The 25,694-nt window shown below is 29.7% G+C and overlaps 1 protein-coding gene across 4 annotated transcripts in view; it reads left to right on the forward strand.

Moving 5' to 3' along the window:
- The window catches only part of LOC108911482 (leucine-rich repeat and calponin homology domain-containing protein 1), a 148,857-nt gene extending 126,429 nt beyond the window's left edge, over nt 1-22,428 (forward strand). For 2 of the 4 annotated variants that reach the window (XM_018716426.1, XM_023455278.1), the window contains exons 6-10: nt 267-353; nt 2,069-2,678; nt 4,031-4,168; nt 4,234-4,311; nt 13,344-13,627. In XM_018716426.1, the coding sequence (XP_018571942.1) occupies nt 267-353; nt 2,069-2,678; nt 4,031-4,168; nt 4,234-4,311; nt 13,344-13,559 (1,129 nt within the window). In that variant the 3' untranslated portion in view covers nt 13,560-13,627. Of the gene's footprint in view, nt 1-266; nt 354-2,068; nt 2,679-4,030; nt 4,169-4,233; nt 4,312-13,343; nt 13,628-21,431 lie in introns of those variants that run through there. The other 2 variants (XM_018716427.1, XM_018716428.1) reach the window with 2 other exon arrangements.
- The last annotated feature ends 3,266 nt before the right edge of the window (nt 22,429-25,694 follow it).

Consider the following 25,694-nt stretch of genomic DNA (forward strand, 5'->3'; position numbering starts at 1 on the left):
GAATTATTTTATAGTGAATCATAGTGTTTTTCTAGGTTTTTCATCAAGACGGTCGAAAATATATTTAGAAGTTTTATATACATATTAGATTTTATATTCAATTTTTGTCCTACCATAGCGAATTATCAATTTGTCAAGTAGGGTAAATTAGTACTAATTTTTTAAGGATTATACTAAAATAAATATTAAACCGTTTTGTTTTTTTTTATTAGCGTTTCTGTCTAATATATATTAATTTTTTCTAACTGCCTGGTGTGATTTTACAGTGTTCGTCTAAGTCCGTGTACTGATATGTTGTCTAACAGTAATGGAATTGAAGACAAAAAACCTTTGCACCAAATTCAAACCTACAGGTAATCCAGTTATTTTTTGTTTTACCATATCATAGTTTCATTATTAGGGATTTATTTGCAATCTTCTTTTTTTTTTTCTGCTTTGCCATATTTCCATTTACATTTTTTAAATTAATTACTCATGATTTAAAGAATATTGAATAAAAACAGTTATATAAAGTCAGTTTGAAAGAGTCAGCAGTCTTAATTATCCGTTTTCTACTTTGCTTTTTGATACTGCTTAACATTAATAATACATATAAATTTATTCTAAATCTATTCACATTTAATGTCAACTTCTTCATAGTAAACTTTAGGTACAATCTGAAATATTTTCAGTAATTTTTGTATTTGTGTCGATATTACATAATAAAGATTTTTCAAGTATTTATTGTTAGTATGGAGCCACAAAGGTTTCTCCCTTTTGTGATACAATTTATTAACGATATAGTTACTTTTTAGTTACTGAAAAAAATTTCATAAAACTGTGCTGTATTTGGAGACCATTCTAATTTATTTAAAGTCCAATATTATAAACAATCAATAGTTATAATCATAAATCAAGTTTAAAATATAAGGAAGAACGTTCGAGTAGATATCGGAAAAAAATAATTTTAGGAATTATTATCTCAAAAACTATATGTTTGATTTTATCCAAGTTTGTTTTATTCGAAAGTATACATGTTGGGGTATGCTGACAAATTTCTTTATAAATATATATCAACTGGAAGCGCTGCTGTTATGGCCGGCGTAAAAAATGTCACTTGCTCGCACAGTCTGCAGTTCCCAAGATTACATGCAATCGGTTAATTTCAAATAAAAATTTCATAGAGATTCTTAAAATGTAATGTAAAATACCCTTCGCATATAGGATTTAAAACAAAAAAAAAATTCCTCCAAATGGCCGATTGAATTTTGCTTTAATTTTTCAATGTCAAAATCCGACCTTTCTGGCTTATAAAAAAAACATTTAAGTGAAAAAAATCCTATCTGAAATAGAAAATATGTTCGAAAATATTGTCAAATTTTTGAAGCGATGGGTCTAGCTGTTTTCTGAATATTTTGGGAATCGTCTTTGAATAGTATGTTTCGAGATAAACGCATATGAAGTTTAGCAAAGAATTGACACACTCGTCAGCTTCTCAGTATGTCAACCATAATCTACAGTTCTTGGAATATCAAGATAATGTTTTACACACGATATTCTTCATATTTCAAACTTGCAGAATTTTGTTTTAAAAATCGATTTTGTAAAATAATAATAATTGTGTAATATGTAATATTGAGAAAGCTTTTTTTTCCTGCCTTCACAGGTCACATTGTGAGTTTTCACTTTGGCGGTACGCACGGGTTGTGCATCTTCAATCTTGCTGATCAGCGTTTCTTCCTACCTTGATGCCTAATGCATTCTGGTAAATTGCCAATAACGTCCACAATTATTGGCATTTGATTATAAAATGTACACATAATATTCTTAAGCCTACAAACTTTAAAATGAACTAAACAAAAAATTTTCAGAGAAATTTTTTCTACTCGGATTTTCCTCCTTAACCAATACTTATGGTGTACTGGATTTAACAGTTCTGATATTAACAGTGTTTAAGAAAATTAAAAAAAAAAACGGTTATTGCAAGTAATTTCGTAACATTTATTTTATATTTTTTGTTTGATACACTGCATGCACCAAAATTATTTGCTGTATTAAATATTTGATGGTAACACGATGGTCTTTTTAGGGAGTATAAAGAAGCCTTAAAACAACAAAGAGCACAAGACGTGCCTTCTATATATCGAACAAAAGATAGTGACGACCAAAGTTATAAAACAGAACCAAATACCCCCACCCATCATCCATCACCCGCTCAAACTTTAGCTACTTCTAAATCTGATCCTACGCCGCTTAACTCTGCTTTTAGTAACCCTAAGCAAATATTCGATGACACTAGCCCTAAAAAACCGATACAGAAAGTCACCCCTTCCAGAACATATTCACCCATCCATAACACACATGTAAACGGTAATGTAGAAAGCAAAAATGGAACTTCCAGAATTATGGATTACGTTAAACCAAAGTCGCCATTAAAGACTTCCACAGGAATTATGTCTCATGATAATGTGCCTCCAAGTAACACTGTGATTGTAAATGGTAAGAACACAAGTCCCCGAAGTACACCTAGCGGATTCTTAAATGGGTCGAACGTTACATCTAAATCTGCTAGCTGTACCAAGACGTCAAGAAATATTAGCTGGAACCATGACGTGCCAACTGAGAAGATGAGTTTTACGATGAGGAGAGAAATCGACAAAGCTAGAGAAGAAACTGATCTCATCAATCAGTTAAGGAGTGTAAGTATATTTCTCAAATTAAACCAAATAACCATAGCTGATACATTTAGATTGGGGAAACAGAAAATGACTGTGGCTAAAACGCTGCCATACTGTGCGGAACTGTAGTTATTTCGAATATAACATGAAATTCCTGTTAAAATTACCAAAATATTGACACAAAACAGATATACTGTTTTTGATGATTGACTTTAAAAAATAAAAAACAATTATTTTGTTCCATATGTTGAAGGAATTTTTTTTTACACTGATATGTCGCTTTAGATGCGTATCCAAAATATTCTTTCCAATTAAAACAGTTAATGCCATATGATGTGGGTTAACATGAACTCAGTTGTGTGTGCATTTGCAAGATGCTATGATGACACATTAAAATTTTATTGGAAATTGAAGGAAAATAGTAATAACCGTACATAATTTGCAATTTAAAAGCAGTTTGTCCAGTGACACACAGCCGAATTCATGAAAGAGAAGTAAGGTGTTACTCGGTCTAAGCAGTTTTCTCCCATGTAAACCTATTCATAAAAAATGCGTTATCCTTGCGCTAAAAATTATGCCAAAATTTAGACCTTCTATACATAATATGCATAAAAATTGTGTAACTTGGGTTGTAGTTTATTAAGTTTATTTTTTTAATTGCATTATAAGTATTCCCAATGTTTCTTAATAGTTTAATCACAATCATACATTTATATGTAAATATTACACTACTTCATACATTAATTTATAGATTTCGTTTTGACATACAGGGTGTCGCGCTTAAATGTGATACAAGCCTGTAGCTTCTTTGTTTTTTTTGATATTTTTTTTAGAATGTAAGATAAAAAAAATTCTATCTAACCGCAATGCTACTGTTTGTATTAATGCAATACACGGCCGACTAGGACCCGTTTTTTTGACGTCAAAAGAGCTAATTGGTATTTATGATTTTTTTTTTCCAAAAAACAGATTACGTATTCTCATTCCCCTTAAAATGTCTTGTCACCAAGTTTCATCAAATTCGATACATCTTCAGACGAGTACTAGTTGGGCGAGTATTGCATTAATAAAAAACAGCATTATCACAATTAGATAGAGTTTTTTTACCTTACATTCCATAAAAAAATTCAAATTTTATACCGTACTGTGCTGGGTCGGCTTGGCTCCTTTTGAAGGTAACTCAGAAACTTCACTGAACGTGTTGACTTTTATATACATAAATCATACCTCTAAAAAATATCGAACTTCAAGGGAAAAATGCCGACCCTCTAAAGGTTAATAGATTTTCTACACAGTATGGCAGATGCCGGGAAATCAATAAAAATGTTATGTTACTTCAAAGGTTCCTTGTTAAAACTCACAATATTTTGTAGATTATCGAAACAAGGTTAAAAATGGCCCTTCCAGAAGATTTGGCCCCCGCTTTGACAGATGGGGTGGTATTGTGTCATTTGGCAAACCACATTAGGCCTAGGTCTGTAGCAAGTATACATGTTCCTTCTCCTGCGGTTGTAAGTATAGAGCTTTGTTGTGATTGATTGATTGTTGTAAAATCCATCTTATCTCATTTTTGTAGCCTAAATTGACAATGGCAAGGTGTCGTAGAAATGTGGACAACTTTCTAGAGGCATGTCGGAAGATTGGAGTTGATGAGGTATGTTATAATTTTACTTCATATTTATTTTATAACACACTAATAAAACTATTAATTGCCTTGTAATAACGTATTTTAATAACTTTTTAAACAACAGTATTTAAGAAAATCAAAAATATACATTATAGTTTTTCTAACTATAGATCATATTAGTATAATATATAACTAATCAATTCGAAGTAAATATAGATAAAAGTGATAATAATTTTTTGCCTTTAATTCACTTTAAGTTTAAAATTGCTACTGCTAAGCAAATTGATAATCTAATATGGTCTATTGAAGGTCTCTATTTTATTCCCTAATTCTGATAAAAAGCATGCAATTCAGGCTTATATTTCAGTACTTTGACCTTTACAAGAAAAGACATCAAAAAGCAGTAAAATATAGAGAGCGTGTAAATTAAATCATCTCTTCAAAATTAGTATGGGTAATTTATTTTTATTTGCTGTCCATAATGCCATTTTCTTCTTTTATTTCAGTCTACTTCATAATTTATTTATTTTTTATGCTTTAGAGAACATAAAGAAAACTAGATGTTTTTATATATAATTATTGAAGGAAAATAGTTATACTTAAACGTTTTTAAATTCCAATATTTATACATATAATTTTCAATTAAACTAATTTTCTTAAATAAATATTTTGATACTTTTACAGCAGTTATACGAGTCAGCAGTTTAGCAAAATAACTTCTAATGAATGGACAAAAAAAGAGTTTAATTGTCCAGGTTAGAAACTTTTTATTGTCCACAGCTGTATGTTCTGTATTTATTAACTCTGCCGTTACTTGTAAAACAAAACAAAAATCGTCAATGACACCATCATTGACTTATTATAAAACAACTAAATTCCTCATACTAATTAGCATAATTCTTGTAGTGGATATAAAAAGTACTCTGAAATGAATCAAAGCCATATTAAAAAATATGAAAATTTTTGTTTTTCGTGCCACAGTTGATTTAATTTTGAATTCTATTTATTGCATCTGTGTGATTTCTTGTATATGTGTGGGAAGAACAGTGTCTGCAGGCCTGAATCGATATTAATTTAGCTGGATATGTTTATGATGCGCTGTAGTAATGTAGCTAAAAATAACATATGTAGTTAACTTTTTAAAAAACTGTAGAAGCTCCATTGAAAGAATTACTTAATGTTTTTTATTGAGGTATATTTGTGCTTCAAATAACTAACCTAATGATGGGTTAGATATGTAGCATTTTTTTACATTGCATCAGTTGATGATGTATTGTTTGAAAACATTAAAATGTATCACATTTTGTCCTAACAAATTATATGTGAAAACATCATCAATAAGTGATCTGCTAATATTTTCTAATAAATAATATTTATTTGAAACATTTGCCAATGTATAATTATTAATCGATTAACAATGATATTTTATATTTAATGGAATTAAGGTTTCACTGAGTGCTTATTAACATACAATGCATACATTTTTTTTAAATATCGTATTAGATTGGAATGTATACTCATAAAAGTAGTAAAATTTTTCCTGATGTTTTTAATTTTATATTTTACTGACAAGAATTTTGGAAATTGAAATAGTTCAAATTAAGAGATCAGTCATTCTATCTTACCTTAACATTTAGAGGGTGCATGATACCAAAGCAAGTGGTAAATGGGCTTAAAATGGAAAGCTATAAATCTAACATAGACTTTTATGACATGATAATTGGTGAAAATTAAGTGGTTATATTTTAATAATGAAGCATGGAACTCATTATCTCAATTAAGAGATGATTTTTAATTCCACATTTTGATCTTGAACCAAATTTACAAATAAAAAATTATAATAGGGGTTGCTATTCCTAAGATCTTGAAAGGTGTTACATATACAGGGTGTCCCACCAGGAACTGCGTCGATCGATATCTGGGAAAGTACTGCTCTGAAAAATTTGAAAGACAACATGGCAATTTCGCTGTGGTGAACACAACTAAAATATTTAGAAATCTCCAGCACTTCCAGTTATACCGGAAGTCGACACCAACTTCGTTATATTAAATGGGACACCCTATATATTATTGCACTGTCGGATTCTACTCTAAACTTGAGGGTCACTTTATTAAATATTTCCTATACATAGGAGTTATAGATTTTGAGATATTAATTTTTAAAGAAAAAATTTGACAGATGCAAGGGTCCGCGGAGATGCTAGTAACTCTTTTCAGGAGCGTGATGTCAAATGGATTTTTGGTACCTCTAAAGGGCATAAGTAACACTACATTATTGTATACCAACAAATTAATACATTTAATACTAGGTGTTTCATTTTTGTCGTTACATTTTGATAACTTTGAAATTTTGAAATTGCATTGAATTTTTTTTATTCTGTCGTATGCAGATTGAAATTTCCTTTCTAGCCATACAGGGGTCGGCATAAGTCAGGCAACGCTCTGGAAAAATCGGCATAAGTCCGGCAATGCTCATAAGTCTGGCAACGCTGTCGAAAAAGATTAAAATGAAGCATGTTCGTGCTTCAGACAGTTGTGTCTATGTCATGAATATGATAACACGTGCTCGTCGAGTAGACGCGTTTTCAGAATGAAAATTAATGCTCTTAATGCAAATTGGTTGCCTGACTTATGCCGACCCCTGTATAAGCATTGTTTTTTGGAATAAAAAAAATATAAGGCCTTCCATTTAAGTTAACAAAGTTGCAGCTCTTTGAAGTTATCAAAATGTAACAACAAAAATGAAACACCTGATATTAAATGTTTTAATTTGTTGGTATACAATAATGTAGTGTTACCTATGCCCTTTACAGGTACCACTTGACATCACGCTCCTGAAAAGAGTTACTAACATCTCCGCGGACCCTTGCATCTGCCAAATTTTTTCTTTAAAAGTGACCCTCAAATTTAACGTAGAATCCGAAAATGCAATAATATATAGGGTGTACCATTTAAAATAACAAAGTTGGAGTCGACTTCCGGTATAACCAGATGTGCTGTAGAGTTCTAGATGTTTTAGTTGTGTTTACTCTAGGGACACTGCCATGTTGTCAAATTTTCAAATTTTTCAGAGCAGTACATTCCTAGATATCAATCGACACAATTCACGGTGTGACACTCTGATGTGTGCAAAGTACCTACTATTTATTTGCATAATCAACTGATATATGCAATCATCTGTTTTTTTATGTTTCACAAAGGTATGCTGCAAGTTTAAGAAAAATGAAAATAAGAAAATGTTGATATCTATTAGTAGATTAAAAAATATATTTTTCAGATATACCTATTTGAAAGCAGAATATCCAGTTATTCAAAATGAAATGTTGATAGTTCAACTAAATGATTATTGGGAATTTCAATGTTTTCAGAATAAAATCGCAATTTTCTCATAAAAAAAGTCAGATATGCTTCAAAATAATTAATCAATTAATTTAAGGCATATCTCGCTCTTCCTTATGTGGTTTTACTCCTCTAAATATTGACATCAATGAAAATTTTATTAGACATTTCAACTTAACCTACCTAAATTAAATATAAACTGAATTTTTTTATATACAGGGTGTCCGCGTTTTTTGTAGCAGGACTTTCACAACTTGTACTAAAGGTCCTTTAAAAAAAAGTTCATGTAAACATATGTGTATAGATGCGTCGTTTTCGATTTACAGAGTGTTCAAGTTTAAAATGAGAATTGATTTTTTATTTATAAAACAAAAACCCCTTTTTAAACTTTGTTGAAACTTGGCAACTTTGTTTGTAATAATAATACTCATTTTCTCACATAATTTAATTTGTCCTATTTTCTCCAGTGGCGTCACAACAAGATACCAGTTTGATAAAAATAGAAAAAAATATGGTACGCCACTGCTTTTTGGTAAGTTTGAAATTTTTCTCAGATTTAGCTATCAAAAATACAACTTTTTTGTTATTTACTTTATTTTCCTATCTCACTTTGTTTAGACAGAAATAAAACTTTTTGTTTCACACATTTTGTGATAATAAAAAAAATAAACAACACGGTATGGAAAAACAACTTATTGTATAAATAGACCTCAAAGGAGCTGTTCGAAATGCCCGCCATTTCGTTCTACACATAAATTACAGCGACGTATCAAAGACCACCTAACGTCTCTCAAATGATGTGGAGTTATTCTGAGAGCAGCATTCTGGATTCGTCGTACAAGTTCCTCTTGCGAGTTAACAGGCGTAGAGTAAACTGCATCCTTAATAAATCCCCAAACAAAAAAATCTAAAGGTGTTAGATCAGGCGATCGCGGAGGCCACCCAACTGGACCTCCACGATCCACCCATCTCTGTGGATACTCTATATTCAGCCAGTTTCGTACCACCAAAGAGTAATGGGAAGGGCATCCATCTAATTGAAAAAACGAGTCTATTCGTTGTTGAAGAGGAACTTAATTAAAGAACGTCAACAAACGTCAAACCATTGCTACAATACCTTGGCAACTCAAAAACAGACATATTCACGGCACATTTTGTAACAACTAAATAAATAAATTAAGCAAATCTCGTACTTATTCATGAAAATGTTTTATTTCTTACTAAACAAAGCGAGATAGGAAAAAAAGGTAAATAACAAAAAAGTTGTATTTTTGATAGCTAAATCTCAGAAAAATTTTAAACTTACCAAAAAGCAGTGGCGTACCATATTTTTTTCCATTTTTATCAAGCTGGTATCTTGACGCCACTGGAGAAAATAGGACAAAATAAATTATGTGAGAAAATGTGTATTATTACAAACAAAGTTGCCAAGTTTCAACAAAGTCTAAAAAGGGGTTTTCGTTTTATAAATAAAAAATCAATTCTCATTTTAAACTTGAACACTGTAAATCGAAAACGACGCATCTATACATATATGTTTACTTAAACTTTTTTTTTTAAAGGACTTTTAGTACAAGTTGTGAAAGTCCTGCTACAAAAAACGCGGACACCCTGTATATCGAACGATGAAATAAATTAAACATACAGAAACAGGGAACTAATAAAAATACATTCTCGCAAAACAAATGAAAGATACTCACAAGAAGTAAAAAGGCAGTTATGGTGCCAAATCCAGAATAGCCATACATAGATTTGACAGAAATGACATAGGATATGTGCTCATCAGGACAGGTGCCAACAACGGCCATATTGTTTACCACGTGAGTGGGAAAGCTTAATTGACCTGCAATGCAATTATGTTTGCAATAATTGTTTAATGTTCTGTTTTCAAAGCAGTGTTTGTAAAAATAGATAATTTGATATTTCAACAGAAACAAAAAATCAATCCATATCATACGATGCTTTATTATAATAGGAGAAATGAACTAAATTAAATGAAAATCCTTTATGGCATCCTTAAGATCCGTGGCTAATACAACTACATATTTCAATTCTCCACAAAAAAGTATCCTAATACCGAATGAATTAAAAAAATTTCATCTCTGTTTTCAATAAAAAGCAATTAAACGATAAAATAAATAAATAAAAAAGATAGTAAGCTGATTCAGATAAATTTAAAAATGTTTCTAATAGTTCTATCAAATAAAGTCAAACAATGTTCTTTGATCTAGATAAGCAAAAGATGTCTAGCCAAGATTCTTAACTGATGATACTGCAGAAAACAACTACTCAATGGGCGACATAGGGTAGTCAAGTATTTATGTTGGTAACTGCTAAATTCAATAGCAAAAAAACAAAAGTCCCAAATTTTCCGAACATAAGTGTTAAATTACTGTTTATATGAAATAATAATTTGAAAAGTTCTATTAGAAGATTGACAATGCAAATTAATTACAATATCAGAGGAATTATTTTATACAGAACAAACAGGTAGTATTCGGATTTCTGAACTGTTGCATCATACAGAGCCATTATAAAAGATTACAAGCCACATGACTGCCGAGCTAAGGCAACCAACATTGCATGTTAGTACTGTTAAATAGAAGTCCCTAAATTTTTTATCGCCGATTGAATGAATAAAATGTAAAAAATTACACCAGTCACAAGCCGGTAAAACATAACTTTGATCATATTGTTTTAATAACTTTTAATTTTACCAAAATTTAATTGCCAACTGGAAGGAAATAAAATAACTTGTAATCATTTATGAAGGCTCTATAGTTAGTTTACCAGTTTTTAGCTTTACCTATTATAATCATAAAATAAAAATAAGAATCACATTTTAAATCTATAGAAGTGGAAACATATGGCTCGCTGTATAGTAGAACTATAGATTAAAGAGGAATAAGTATAACCCAAAATCAAGAGAGAAATAACAAATACCAGCACACAACTATCTCAAGCCAGTTAGTAAAGAAATGGCATTTAAGTAAATATAAGTGATTAAATAGCACTCGGACTTTTCAAAAACCGCCCAATTTGTGACAACCACAATTCTAAATTTTGTCCTGCAATGTTACTGAGAAAAAAAAACAATTTACGGTTTACCAACCAACTTGTCAACCCTGAGACTACAAGGTCCAATTAGCATTGAATTATATCAGCAACATCTAGTGAACAACTAGTAATTAATAATTATCTAAAAATTAAAAATGATATCTAAATATTATTAATACAAAAATACATATCTGGAATATTATTACTGTTAAATAATGCAATATTTGAAAGAAATATATTGTATTCTTGTTTTAACATCCTTGACAAAGGCCACTTGAAAAAACAAGCAAAATGTAGAAATGGTAAGATCTTTCTACCGTAGCTATTTTTATGTGCTGGTCTGTGAAAAGGTTAATGTTAAAGCAACAATAATACAAGATATTTCTTTAAAAGATGTATCTTTGTATTAATAATTTAGAAATGTCATTTTTATTTTCGATAGTTATTACTAGTGTTTACTAGATATTGCTGGTATAATTCAATGCTAGTTGGGGCATGTAGCACACAATGTAGCTGCTGTCTGTAATATCATCATTTGTCTATGAGGTTAGATATATTTTGCATACCTAGATTTTTGGTATCGAAGAACATTGTTTGAGTTCAATTGAGAACCACCAATAAAGAAGAAATATGAACACTAGTAGTAAAATATACAGGGTAATACAGAACCGACCAGAACAGAGGCATGTAGGAGAGCTCAAAGTATGGTGATTTAACGCAACACCTTTATTTTATACAAAGCTGTGCCCCTCAGATGTTATAGGCCTTGAAAGTGGGGTTTCAAATTACGAAAAAAATCAGTATCTCAGTTATACTTGAACTTAGAGAATTTCTAAAGCAAGTTCGACATTTAAATTCATAACAAACTATTGAATTTTCAATGATTTTAAATAACACAGCTACAATATATATTATTAGTTATTCGTGTTTTTGTTGGGAACGACAACATTTTTTGAAAATTAACTAGAGTAAGAAGTCATAGAATTAAATTCTACATAAAATAAAATAATAATTTCTTAAGTCTGCCAACAGGTTAAAAAATTCTGTCACATTTTAATGGTGCATCATCCTTTGTCAACCCTTTAAAATGTCTCAATTAAACTCTACTTACTGTCGATTAATGCTCTTGGTACCTACATTCATATCATGTACCAAATTTAATTTTTCTAAGTTCAAGTACAACAGATGTTGATTTTTTTCGAAATTTGAAATCCCACTTTCAAAGCCTATAACTTCTCAGGGGTGCAGCTTAGTATAAAGGTAAGATGCGTTAAATAAACCATATTTTGGGTATATCTACATACACCTGCTCTGTGTCAGTTTTTATGCGAAACACCCTGTATATTAAATTTTTAAAAAAGATAGATTAAATTACTCTTTGGCATGTTATTCGCCATCAAATATTGCGATTTTGTTCTGACTTAATCAATCATGTATCTCTTAAGATACCTGAGGTCGCCGTGGTGCGACTTAAAAGCAGATACCTTGTATGTGTAACACTTGTCAAGATTTTAAGGTTGACAACCTTTACTTTAATTTTCATTTTATTAAATATTAAAAAAATGGTATGTACTTATCTAACATTTCCTTATTAAAATATAACCACTTTAATTGTTAGCAATCATCATTGTCGTGAGATTATTATTTTGGAACGTGAAATAATAAATAATAATTTCATTTAATAAGCATCTAAAAAAAAAGTGTGATACCAAAACTTAATAACTTCTATTATATATATTAAATTTTAAAGTTATGCAAAATTTTTAATTTTGTTTTAAATTTAACTGTTTATTTTGTTCGAATTCGAAATAGTTACTAGTAATTTGATAGTTTGTAAAAATCTAATTAAAATATAGAAGTCTGAATACATATTTGAGGATATTCTAGTCTAATCGTCAATCTAGTCAAACGTCACTATTTTGCAATATTTGTAACGTTTAGCTTAAACAAGCTTACCTCTAATCAAATGTCAGCTCTAATGAGATATAATTCTTTGAATGTAGTTCCACAATGGAAGTTAATTTAAATCATAGAAAAAGTTTGTCTGAATATATTGAATTAATGTAGTAATATGACGAAAGTGAATAAAGTTTGATTTGATTAGATATTTAAGATGTTCTTAGCGACCTCTATATTTTAGGTAAAACATAATTCTATATTCATCTTCGGCTACCCAAAAAGCTGTCTATAGGTCTGTGCTAGCGGGTTATTTAGATAAAATTTAATGAAATATTTTTTTAACGTCCCATAACTTTTAAGAAACCGAAATTATACGAAAGATGATCTAAATCGTTTTATTCTCATCCATAGAAACTACATCTAGAGGTAATACCCATTTGTTTCCAGATATTCTGTATAGTATTTTTGTCATTGTTACCAAACTGCGAAATTTAGTTCAAAATAACTTTTGCATAAGTATATCATTAATAACAAAGTTATGTCGATCATGTCAGGACCCTAAACTGCATAAAAATTATGTATATCTTGTTTTCTTACCTGAGTTCTTTTCATAAAGAGGAATTAACATCTTCCGGCTGGAAGTGGCCAACTAATGTATTAAAGCAACCATTTTTAGCGCTGTTTAATATGATTCCGGCCTGCCGACCTAGTTGCTCTCACCCAATTCTTACCAAACAGTGAGTGAGACTGTGGGTTGATTGCAGGGTCGACTGTGCAGTACCCTAGATGTGACAGAAGGTTTAGTTGGAAGGGGATTACCACGTCTGTTGGATACAGTTGAGAATCTTTGCGAGTTTGGGATGAAAAGATGCGTGACGCCTACACAACACGGGCTTCAAGACACCACAGTCTCACTCCTGTTGCTTACACTTTTCTTTACAACTGTGGCGCTTCTTATTGCTTTCCCGCCGCCAGGCTAAAGTCGTGATCCAAACAGCAAGCATTCCAAAAATCAGTATCAATTATAAGTATTACGTCGTATGTTTAATTTCAGCTAACTATAATACCATTAATTATATTAATAGTACCAAATAATACATATAATTGAATTACTGTTATCAAAATTTTTTTATCAAGATGATGGCGGCATTCCTGAGAAATTAATTTTAAACATGATCATTTTGTTACAAATTAGTTTTTTGGATAAGAAAGTGATTGGTTGAATTTACTATAGTACTATATTTACGTATAATACAGGTTGTATACATTGTATGCATTTTATATCAGTGAATCGATTTGTATTGTAGTATTTTCTATACTTTTTGAAATTATAGAAACTATTATATGGCTGTTATATGGCTAACCTACATATCATTTATTAGGGATATACAATTCAATTATAAAAATTTGCTACTTGTTTTGATTAATTTCACGTACAGCTTTTATCAAACCAAATCTTAAATAAGAATTTATTTTGTCTTACCATTATTGCCATTCTTTTTCTACATAAATTACACAGGCCGACAAAATTTTACGAAAGTCCAGAACCAGAGACCGTGCACTGATTATGAATCCGAACTCAGAAATGGCCCATTCTCGAGATATTCTAACCTAAAAGTGCAAAAATCAAGGTTTTTCGAAATATTTGGGGTCAGATTACAACATGAATTAATTTTTTTTTCTAAAATCGCGTTAAACCATCTCAAAGTACCACTCTTACCCTTCTAAGCGCACTTCGATTTAAAAAAAAAAATAAAAATCCATAGAGATATGATAGATTGAAGTTTAGTATTTCAGCGATTTGGTTACAACATGGAAATAAACAAAATTTATACAAAAACGAGATACAGAATACTTATTATGTTTCTCGAGTCACTGAATTTGGAAACACCGGCGGACCTGCTCCATAACCTCAATATTTCAAGAGTTTCTAACCTAAAATGGCAAATACACTACTATATGAAGCAGATACTTATGTATACACGCTGTTACATTCGCATGCTAAGCTCGTGACAGGTTCATCATAATCCAAAAATCCTTTGGTTACACTAGGTCGGAAATTGTCGGTCTGTGTTATTTAAATTCCTGGTTGATGATGACAATAAAATCAGCCAGAAATTTATCTACAGTCTTCCATAATATATATAAAATTGTTTCATTACAAAAAAATATTCTGCTCATAAAATTTAATAGGAAATAATATTCACTCTTTTGTTTCAGTTTAAACATGTTAATTTTCAGAATTCGTGTACTTCCTCATTTTAATCTTCAGATAATATATTTAATATTCCTAAAATAATAAATATAGTAAATTCAACTTCCCCTAGCAATTCTTCCATTTGTTATGTTATGGAAAAATGTGATTATTAATAAGTTTACCAGTGCCTAAATTTTTTTAGTACGTTCTAGTTGTAAGTTAAGGACTTAAAAAATTAGTATTTATTTTGTGTACTTACTAGACTTTTTTAGATATGTGTTTATAGTTGTCTTAAAATCTGAAATGCTAAAATTACTATTTTATTTCACGTTTAATGTTTAAAGTTTAGAAAAGTTGCAAAATTTCTCATAGCAAGTAAAAAAAAACTGTTGCATAAAATACAACTATTTGTAATTCACATCTTTCGCATCCAACAGATTAGATTGTCTTGATTGGTGAAAAAAAGGATATTCAAAGCAAACCTCCTTTTCTAAAGTTTAAACTTGTATTACAAGGGCAGTCAAAATATATATTTATAGATACCTACTATTAATAAAAAAAACTTGAGTAATAGGCCAGGAAATATAGAGTTGGATGTGACTTTTTGTGTCGGCAAGCTGAATTTATCACTGTAGATGCTAAATATTATGTACAATAACATATTAGTATCCACAGTCATAAAATTGGGGGGAAGGTTGTTTACAGGCTGGTTAATTGCATAATTTTTACGTAAATTCACGTTTCTCGCTTATAACTTTTTTCCATTTATTTCCACGAGAAAACAGTAAAATACTTTTTTTCGACTTTAAAAGACACTACAAAACTAGCCCTCGAGCATAAAAAAAATATTGAGTTATTGAGTTAAAAAAAGTTATAAACAGAAGAAGTTTATTTATGACTTTTGAATTAGTCATTTATAAACTGCGTTATTATTACGTTTTGCAATCGCATCCTCTCATTCCTTATCACTGTCTAATAACTCATACGAAATCTGGAATCGGTAAGTTGAATAGTTTACAAGTTATGGCCTTATAAACAAATTAACTAATTTATTAGTCTGGACGATCCCGAGCATCTTCCACAATCGCACTGATTTTTGTCATGGTAGATTTCATAATAATACATTGAAATATATAATTTTCTTTTTTTAAATTTCAAATTTGCAACCAGGAATTTTTTTTATTTAGCTTTAGTTGCAAAATGAAATATATGACGCACGCGTGTGATATAATTATATATTATTGCATATTTGGAAAGCATATGAAAAGAGCTTAAAGTTAAAAAAAAATCGTCAAGATTCGTTGAAAAACAACGGAGTTACAGACTGTCAAATATATTATTTTCAAGCGAGTTTCGCTTTTTTAATGGCAGGACTATGAATATTATCGTCATTTTCTTTGGACTCGCTGTTGTTCGCTTCCCCCACCTTTCCCAAAAATCAAGCGACCCACTGACTTTTGACAATATTTCTTATGCACTTAACATACTTCCACAAATAAAATATTTTTACCAGGGAAAGTACTCGGGTTGCCGCTTGTAACAGTATTTTTTTTTGCCGCTCCCAACCTAACCTAACCTAATTTGTTTATCAATAGGCCGTCATCTTTGACAGTCTGTAACTCCGTTGTATTTCAATGAATCTTAACAATTTTTTTTTTAACTTAAGCTCTTTTCATAAGCTTTCCGAATATTTAATAATATATAACGCGCGTGCGTCGTTTATTTCATTTTGCAACTGACTAAAAAATAAAAATAATTTCCAGGTTGCAAATTTGAAATTAAAAAAAAAATGTCAATGTATTATTATGATATCTACCATGATGACAAAAATCAGTGCGATTGTGGAAGATGCTCGGGATCGTTCAGACTAATAATTAGTTAATTTGTTTATATGGCCATAACTTGTAAACTATTCACCTTACCGATTCCAGATTTCATGTGAGTTATTAGACAGTGATAAGGAATAAGAGGATGCAAAACATTCTGGTAATAATAACGCAATTCATAAATGTTTATTTCAAAAGCCGTAAATAAACTTCTGTTTATAACTTTTGATCTAATTAATATTTTTTTACGGTCGAGTGCTAATTTTGTAGGTCTTTTGAAGACGAAAAAAAAGTACATTATTGTTTTCTTGTGGAAATTAACGGAAAAAAGTTATAAGCGAAAAACGTGAATTTAAGGAAAAATTATACAATTAACCAGCCTGTAAACAATCTTCCCCACATTTTTATGACTGTGGAAACTAATGTGTTATTATACATAATATTTAGCATCTATAGTGATAAATTCAGCTTGCCGAAACAAAAAGACGCAAAATGGTCATTTCCCAGCTCTTTTTTCTGTGTTTCAGCTCTGAATTGGATAAATATTGAGTACTAGACAAATTAAAATTAAAAGTGTGTTTGTAACAATCATGGTGCAATTTTAAAAATGAGTTATCTACATTTTTATTGCAATTGTTGAAAATATTTATTAATTCAGTTTTTTTCAAAATATTTGGAGGATATGAAATACGAAAGCGTGCTTGATAATTTAGTCTTTCTTAGTATAAATACATCTCTCTAATAGTCCTGTGTAGTTTTTATTGAAGCAATTGATAACTGAAATATTTTAATTGCAATTAGTTTTTGTCATAATTTGGCTTTGTTATCTAAAATAACTATTGATTTTTTTAGGCAGGTTTTTTCTATTAGTATTTCTAGTCGCTTAATTTTTTATATAATTAACATTCCCTTTTATTTAAATATTAAAGATTTGCCATTCCTAATAACTAGTTATTACAATTTCTGCTATTCTGAAAACTTTTTAAAAAGTAAGTTTCGTTATAAGCAAATAAAAATTGTATGCGGCACGAATTTAAAAGTAGCTGAAATATGTTTTGAAGTCATATATAAATTTTTGGCTATGATATAATTTTTTGCAGTTTTATTATTTTTTAATTCGAGGATACCATATCAGTATACAACAAAGAATGCAAATCTCTTTACTCAGAAGTTCTCGTTCAGTGTCCTTTCAACTGTTAACACAATGCCTTTTAATAGATACTGTGAAATATGAAAGCTAACAGTGACAATTATTTCTCTCAAAATTCAGTATTAATCAAGGTTTTTATACAGGCACACATACTGCTACATTCTATACCTAACTTTTTGAGAGTCGGCAATACCTATAATTATTTAATAATCATTTATTCTAATGCATACAATTTCACACATTTTTCTATTGGAAAATTATGTTGTGTGTAATTTTTTATAATTTTGCTTAACTAATTTATGTATATTTTTACTTATCGCTATACTGTATACTCTATATTATAACAATACATTGTAATGTGTTGCAATTGGTTTTGTGCTACAATGGGCATCTTTCATAATTTTATTATTTGCTACATAATAATGTTCAGCTGAGTTTTTGGAGAAGTATTCTTTATTAAATGTTTTTTTTATTCAACTTAAAATGAGTCATGCAGTTTCTAAATAATAGAAATGCTTTATTAACTAACCTAAATAAAAAAAATATGAAAGATGCCCACATTTTACTTTTAATTTATATGACAATCTAGTCAATATATTACTTCTAACCAGTATTAAGGAAAAATCAAAGACTGTTGGATAATTCCACCATAATTATTTATTGTATATTATAGACAAGTGCTGGTGTTCCAGGTACACCACAATTACACCATGAAATATATTGCTTTTTCTTCAGAATTTAAGTTGTGTATTAACGTACAATTTTACAAATCCAAATTTGCGATCATAAAAATTTATCAGCATTTTTGTATTACGAATACAATTTATTTTAATATTGAATGATATGTAGAAAGAAAGGTAGGCTTGTAATTTTAATTGAAATTACTGTTATAAAATATCTTATAAATGCGATGATTATTTTACAGCTGCTAACTCTAAACTCAGTAGTAAAGCGACAAGCCTACATTCTTTATATATGTCATTCAACAATTTAAATTGATTACTAAATATGTACGAGGCATATCCACAAAATAAGAGTACCTACTAAATTTTTTTGAAAATCGAAATTGGTATATTTATGAAAAATTTACATATTCAGAAAGTACATCACACTATTTTTGACGTAATTGTCTTCAACCTCAATCCACTTTGGGAGTCAAAGGACGAGCTTTCTGATACCTTCATTAAAAAATGTCCTGCCTCCTCTCGAGCTCATTGTTTTATGGCACTGTGAATCTCATTGTCGGTAGAAAACTTTTTTTCACCTGTAAATACCTTCAGAGATGAGAAAAAATGATTCAGAAGACGTCAGGTCAGGGCTGTGAATGGGGTGGTTGAAGATTTTCCAACTGCATGAATCCACAAGAAGTTGCTTTGTGGGGATATACAACAAGCACAATCCTTTCTTTAACGATCCCCTTCTTTTGTTCTGTATCGCCCTCCGTAATATTTTCAGGGTTTCACGGTACCGCGCAGCATTCATTGTTTCCCCCCGGGGCAAAATTTTAATGAGGAGAATCCCTTTACAGTTACAAAACACAGTTGCCATGATTTTTCGGGCCAAAACAATGGTTTTGAGTTTTTTCGCTGATGGTGAAGACGGTTGTTGCCACTGCACCGATTGTCTTTTCTTCTCAAGGGCGTAGTAGGCCACCCACGTTTCGTTGACAGTCACAATACAGTCAAGGAATTGTTCACCTTCCAGTTCGAAGCGCTCGATTAATTCCCATGAAGATGCAATTCTGTTGGCTTTTGTCAATCCGTGAACTGTTTTGGTACCCACCACAATTTTCGATAACTAGGTGTTTCAGTAATGATTTCATGTAGAAAAGATCTGGAGATTTGTGGAAACACTGCGTTTATCTCGTCCAAAGTCAAACGACAGTCACCATGATTTTGTTCACCATCTCATTAGTCACATTGAGGGATACCTACTCCTTTGTTTATCGTGAACATTTGTTCTGCCAGCTTTAAACTCACAACTCCACTTGTACACATTAGTACGATTCATCACATAATCCCCATAAACAGTTTCGATTTCGTTAAAAATCTGGAAGGACACCTTTCCCTTTGCAAGAAGAAACCAGATTATTCTCCTCACCTGGCAGGATGCGATATAGCAACACTCATTTCAATATGCCACTACAACAACAGTTCTCAACTGACTGAGACAAATGAGTGCACGTTCTATTGCCTTGAATGCAGTGTTGCCAACTTTGTCGAAAACAAAAACCACAGCATCATAGTCTATGTACTCTTACTTTGTGGATCATACATATGTGGTGTGGGTTCAATGAAGCAAATTAATTTGAAATTAATAATATTAAAAACTTATTTTGAAAGTTTAGTCTACTGACATTCCGAGAAATTCGTATTTCTAAGATTTTTGCAGCTAAATATTATTGCCTATTTGACGTTATTTATAATGCACCACATATACCGAGAAAGTTTTTATTCAAGATCGCATTAAGGTACAAATATTAATTATTCCCAAATATCTCTACTGGTTGTTGTTATTATTTATTTAGATATATTCTAAAATGTATTTTTAAGATGTACGAATTTAGTTTTAAGTTAATATTTTCTTCTGTGACATCTATTGGTTCTTGTTTTGTTAATTTTTATTTACTCTGTTACTTCCGATGATGGATTTTGTTTATTTTTTTGTACATCATTATTTATGCAGCTTCAATAAACCAAAAGGAAAAAATCGATACAAACTGTTTATTAACCTAACAACTAATATCTGTTATATTAATAAAACTTTGGTCAACTACATTTCATTGTAAACCACTTACATTTAGAGAAAATTTTCTTCTAGTTCCAGTTGTTGAGTTTCCTGTATTTCACGAGGTAGACGGTAGGTAAAATCTCTCGGCCTTGATTTTTCAGAAAAATTGATGGAAAACTTATTTCCATATCTTAATTCATTCAGGACATAGGTACAGGAAGTTTTTAATTTTTGGCTGTTTTACAATGTCGAAAAATTTTTATTATGTGCCACACATGATATTTTTATATAACTTCTAGCTTTTAATGGAATTAAAGTCGTTATTTATAGTTATGATGAATAATTATTTTTCTTTCTTAAATATGATCGTTGGTAAAATTTCGAATTAAGTTACTATTAGTTTAATTTTTCAGTTAATGGAATGGAAGATATGTGCAATGTGATTTTTGTAAAATCTGATATGTAGAACATGCAATCGGAATAAGAAAACATTATATTGTAAAATACAAAAACAGTTTTAAAATGTGCACGTTCCCCTGTAAATTACCAATTTTTAAGGGACTGTGTATGCGCTAGAAACAAAATTTAATGTACATTTTAAAAAATCAAATAGCTGTCATATTTTACCCAAAAAAAATGATAAAAGAACATACAAATGTAAAAATATTAAAAAAAAACTTGACATTACAAAAAATTACCAAAAATGGAAAACGCGTTCTCTGTATATTTTATATATTGAGATAAGGTTTTTGCCGTTATTTTTTTTTTAAATTGAGCCGAGATATACTTTTTGTCTATCTCTTTGGAAAGTTGAGAAACCCCAAAAAAGTTGATCTACCAACAGAATTGTGTCAAAATTTTAAAACAGTACAATTTGTAAATGAAAAATAAAATCAACATACAAAACTATTTTTGAATTTAAAATATTAATCGTTTGTTATTTTTGTAGAATCTTGTATGCTGTGCTGCTGACGTTTTGGAAGGGAAAGGTTTAGTTCAAGTTGCAATAACGGTAACGGAACTCTTAAGATTTCACATGCCGAGATCTCCGCTGCACTCGAATAGTGTTTCTACTGTGGTCTAAATTAAGTGTGATGTTAAATGTAAGTCATATTTGATTTTAGATATTCGTAATATATGTTTAGTGTAAATTTTGTATGATTTTAAGTAATATTGGAACAATATTTGTTTATTTTGCAGTAATTTATTTCTTTTCAATTGACAGACATATCAACCTACGAACAATATTGAATAAAAATATATGTTGTACAAATTTAAATGTAAATGGCTATTTCATAATTATTAAATTGTGTAATCTGAACTAGGAACTACGTTTAGTTTTATAATTTAAGTAGTTTTCATATACATATACTGATAATTTATATTCGACAATAACCAAACAGAATAATCAAACTTGTAATGTGTAATAAATCAGACATAAAATGCAGCGTTTGCCACATTCTAGTTTAGCACAGTACTTATTTCTGTACCTAAATTAAATGAATTAATTAATAAGAATTGTAACTAAAGTTAAATATAATTTTTTTAATGTTGGGTATATTATACCCAGTATTCAAATAAGAAAGAACATAGGTCATATCTTAGGAACGGTTTATCGTAGAATGTTTAGAAAAAAATGTATATTTTTAAAACACGGCATAAAAGGTGTGGCCAACTAAAAAAATATACTTTATGAATACTTTTCATTGATTAGGTAAAAAGGTGACACATGAATGCAGTTAAAATTATCGATATATTTTTTATATTTTTAGATCAAGGGATATAAGACAAATTTTGGAATATACAGGGTGTCAAAAAAATTAATGACCCAAAAGGAAAATATGGGGGACAACAAAATAACTGTTTGAAAAACCTTTTTGTCTCTTTTCAGCTATTTATTAAGTAAATTATAATTATTTTTTCATTTATTATCCCCTTATACAGGGTGGGCCATTAGTGTGAGAAAGTAAAATAACTCCTTTGTTACTCATAATACAGAAAAAAAGTTTATATAAAAGTTGTACAGAATCAAGAAACCTAAACTACAAAATTAATTTGAAATATAAAGGGTGATGAGTAAAAACGAGACACGCCAAATATTAAATTTTTTTAATGGAACTGTATATTTTTAAACATATGGATTTACGAGAAAATTCTATATATGGCAATATAAACAGTTTATCATTTTAGTGTGGGGTTGCCAAATTATGTACAAAATTCTTAGAATTTTGGAAAAAACATGATCTCGAAGAAGTTGTATTAACTCAGCTACTAAAACTTGGAACAAAATAAATTAAACAGAGTTATAGGCAAATGGTATGTCAAATATTTTTACTCCAAGTGTTAGTAGTTGAAAGTTAATACAACTTCATCGAGGTCATGTTTTTTCCAAAATGCGAAGAATTTTCTACATAACTTGGCAACCCCGCACTAAAATGTTAAACTGTTTATATTGCCATATATAGAATTGTCTCAGAAATCCATATGTTTAAAAATATACAGGGTGTTCCATTTAAAAAATGTAATATTTGGCGTGTCCCTTTTTTACTCATGTATGTTTCAAATTAATTTTGTCCTTTAGGTTTTTTGATTCTGTACAACTTTTATATAAACATTTTTTCTGTATTATGAATAACAAAGGAGTTATTTTACTTTCTCACACTAATGGCACACCCTGCACACTTTAATTTATTTATTATTTAATTTAGTATATGAAGTTAGTATATATTAATTAATTAACCTTGAATCTCTGAACCTGTATATTTCACGGTACTGAATATATCTTTGATTCTAAGACAAATTTTGAAATACGATTTTTTTATATTTTCTTGTCATGCTTTTGCGTAGGCAACAAAAACTATACAGGGTGTGCAGTAAAGAATGTGACACACTTTACGACTATGTTGGGTCAAAATAAACCAGTTTAAAAAAAAATTACTTCATTGCATTGTAAAAAAAAAATATTTTGATTGTGATCCCATTATAACATTTTTGTTATACTTTTTTCGATGTAATTTCTCAAATAAGATCAGGAGGAGGGAGAATGTTTGTAACTTCGGTATGATTTCGCCAAAATTAAGAATCTTGGTATCATTAGAAAGGAAATATTTCACTCAATCAGATTTTTATTACATATTTTAGGGAAGTTGAACATTAATTTGTAATTATTTTTTTACCTAAAACAGAAATCGCTATGAGGACCTTAAAATAATCGGTAGAGATTTTGATAAAATACAGATGTCTTTCTAGACTTTATTTTGAAAAAAGTATACTTGTATGTCTAAAATTTGCTACTCGAAAGAAAAATGGATTTCATTTTTTTCAACAGTCAACTACGAACCGCTGAGTAGTTGGGGGGTATTCTGGTCAAATTAAACTCCACCTTTTTTCTGAATTTGCAACAGAATTAAATATTTTTTATGATTTAGATCAACATACCTCAATAAAAAAGTCAACATGTTTTCTCAGTGCTCTGCGATATACCATTACTGAGAAAAGGACAATGTTCCTTTTTAGTTGGACACCCAAACATTATAAAATAGATCTCTTATAATTTATTGTAGACCAGTGTACAATTTGTGAATCAAATTTAATGGTAATAAGGTCTTAGATGCTTATAACAAATATTGTATAATATAAAATATCACTTTGAGAATTGTACCTCAACTCTTACTGGAATAAAGCATGCTCATGGATTTGAAAGTGAATCTAATTCAGTATATTAGTATGATGCTGTTATTCTTAAAAAGGTCTAGCTATAAATAAGCACCCAATTATAGCCAGTATCTAATGTTTATTATCATGTATACTGATAGCAGTTAAAATTATAAATACAGGCTTGAGACAGATTTTTATAAGCTGTTTTTTTAAGGATAAAAAACTTAAATGTGGCAATAGTATATTTAGTTTTGCACTGTTCTAAATGTTAGCTTAAATACGGATAATAATTATTCTAAACTAGTGCCAAAGATTTTCAAAAAAAAATTCCGTATTGTGTTCATGTCATCTGTATAAAAAGAAAGCTCGACATAACTCTCGAATTTGTTTAAAACTGTATATAATTAAGTCATATACTTTTTTATCATATAACTTATTGACTAGACTAAGAATATTACTTAAACAAGAAGATTGTAAAGTTCGATAAATTGTGCAAAGACTGGGTACTTACAAAATAAATTAAATGCCATCGAATTTTTCATTTTCGATTGTATTTTGTGTGATAAAATAGTTTTGTTTGTGATAAAGTGTCTTTTAATCATTCATTTTGTTGGTACAAACCGCATAATTTATGAACTAATTTAAATATATCTAGTCAATTAAATAAAGATCTTTTTTACTTGGTAATATTTTCTTTTTCATTTTTTTCCCATTTTAGTGACTATACAGTTCACATATGTAGCAAATAGAGAGCAATTCTAGAAATAACTTAGTTATTCAGGACACAAAAAAATTCTGAAGGAATTTTCATTGCAGTATTTTAAAATAAAAATAAATCGTTCCACTAATTTTTATGGAGAAAAAAATTAAATATCTCCAAAATTAGCGAAAATATACTTAATGTAAAGAAAATAAGAATTTATTGAAAATAAGACATAAGTAAATATTTTATGTGAAAAATTAACGAAAATGAAATGAAATTTGCAGTTGTCATGTATACAGAAAACAAGCTGCATAAGCGTTTAAGAGTTATACAGAACTGAAGATATACGTTTGTATTTTCTAAAGTAACAAAACCTAACATTTTGGATTTTTTGTAAAGAATGATAATCTAATATTCCAATTTCACAAAAATAACCTTGGCTGATCTTTTAGCGCAAGGGTTTTTCATTAAGATTTAAAATTTTTTCACAGGTTAATTATCCAATAAATAGGGAAGAAAACGAAAACTATATCACAAAGAAACGACATCTGAATATCTGAACAGTATGAATAAAAAGGAGGTAACCCCTTCACTACAGGAAAAGGAAGCCTTTACTTCGCTTTGTATGAATAATAATCAAGACAAAAGCTTATACCACATGTAAAAAATAATACTTCCAGAAAGTAAATGTTCCATTTCATATGAATAAAAACAAGCATTTACTTCTCACATGAAGTAAATGCTTCAACATTTTGGAGGTACTTTTTGAATTTAGTCTTGTGCAAACATTCAAAGTGTTTGTATTTTTAGGTCATTTATACACGAAGTTTTAGAATTAATCAACCAAACTTA

The sequence above is a fragment of the Anoplophora glabripennis genome, unplaced genomic scaffold (genome assembly GCF_000390285.2).
Source record: "Anoplophora glabripennis isolate ALB-LARVAE unplaced genomic scaffold, Agla_2.0 scaffold526, whole genome shotgun sequence".
Classification (NCBI taxonomy): domain Eukaryota; kingdom Metazoa; phylum Arthropoda; class Insecta; order Coleoptera; family Cerambycidae; genus Anoplophora; species Anoplophora glabripennis.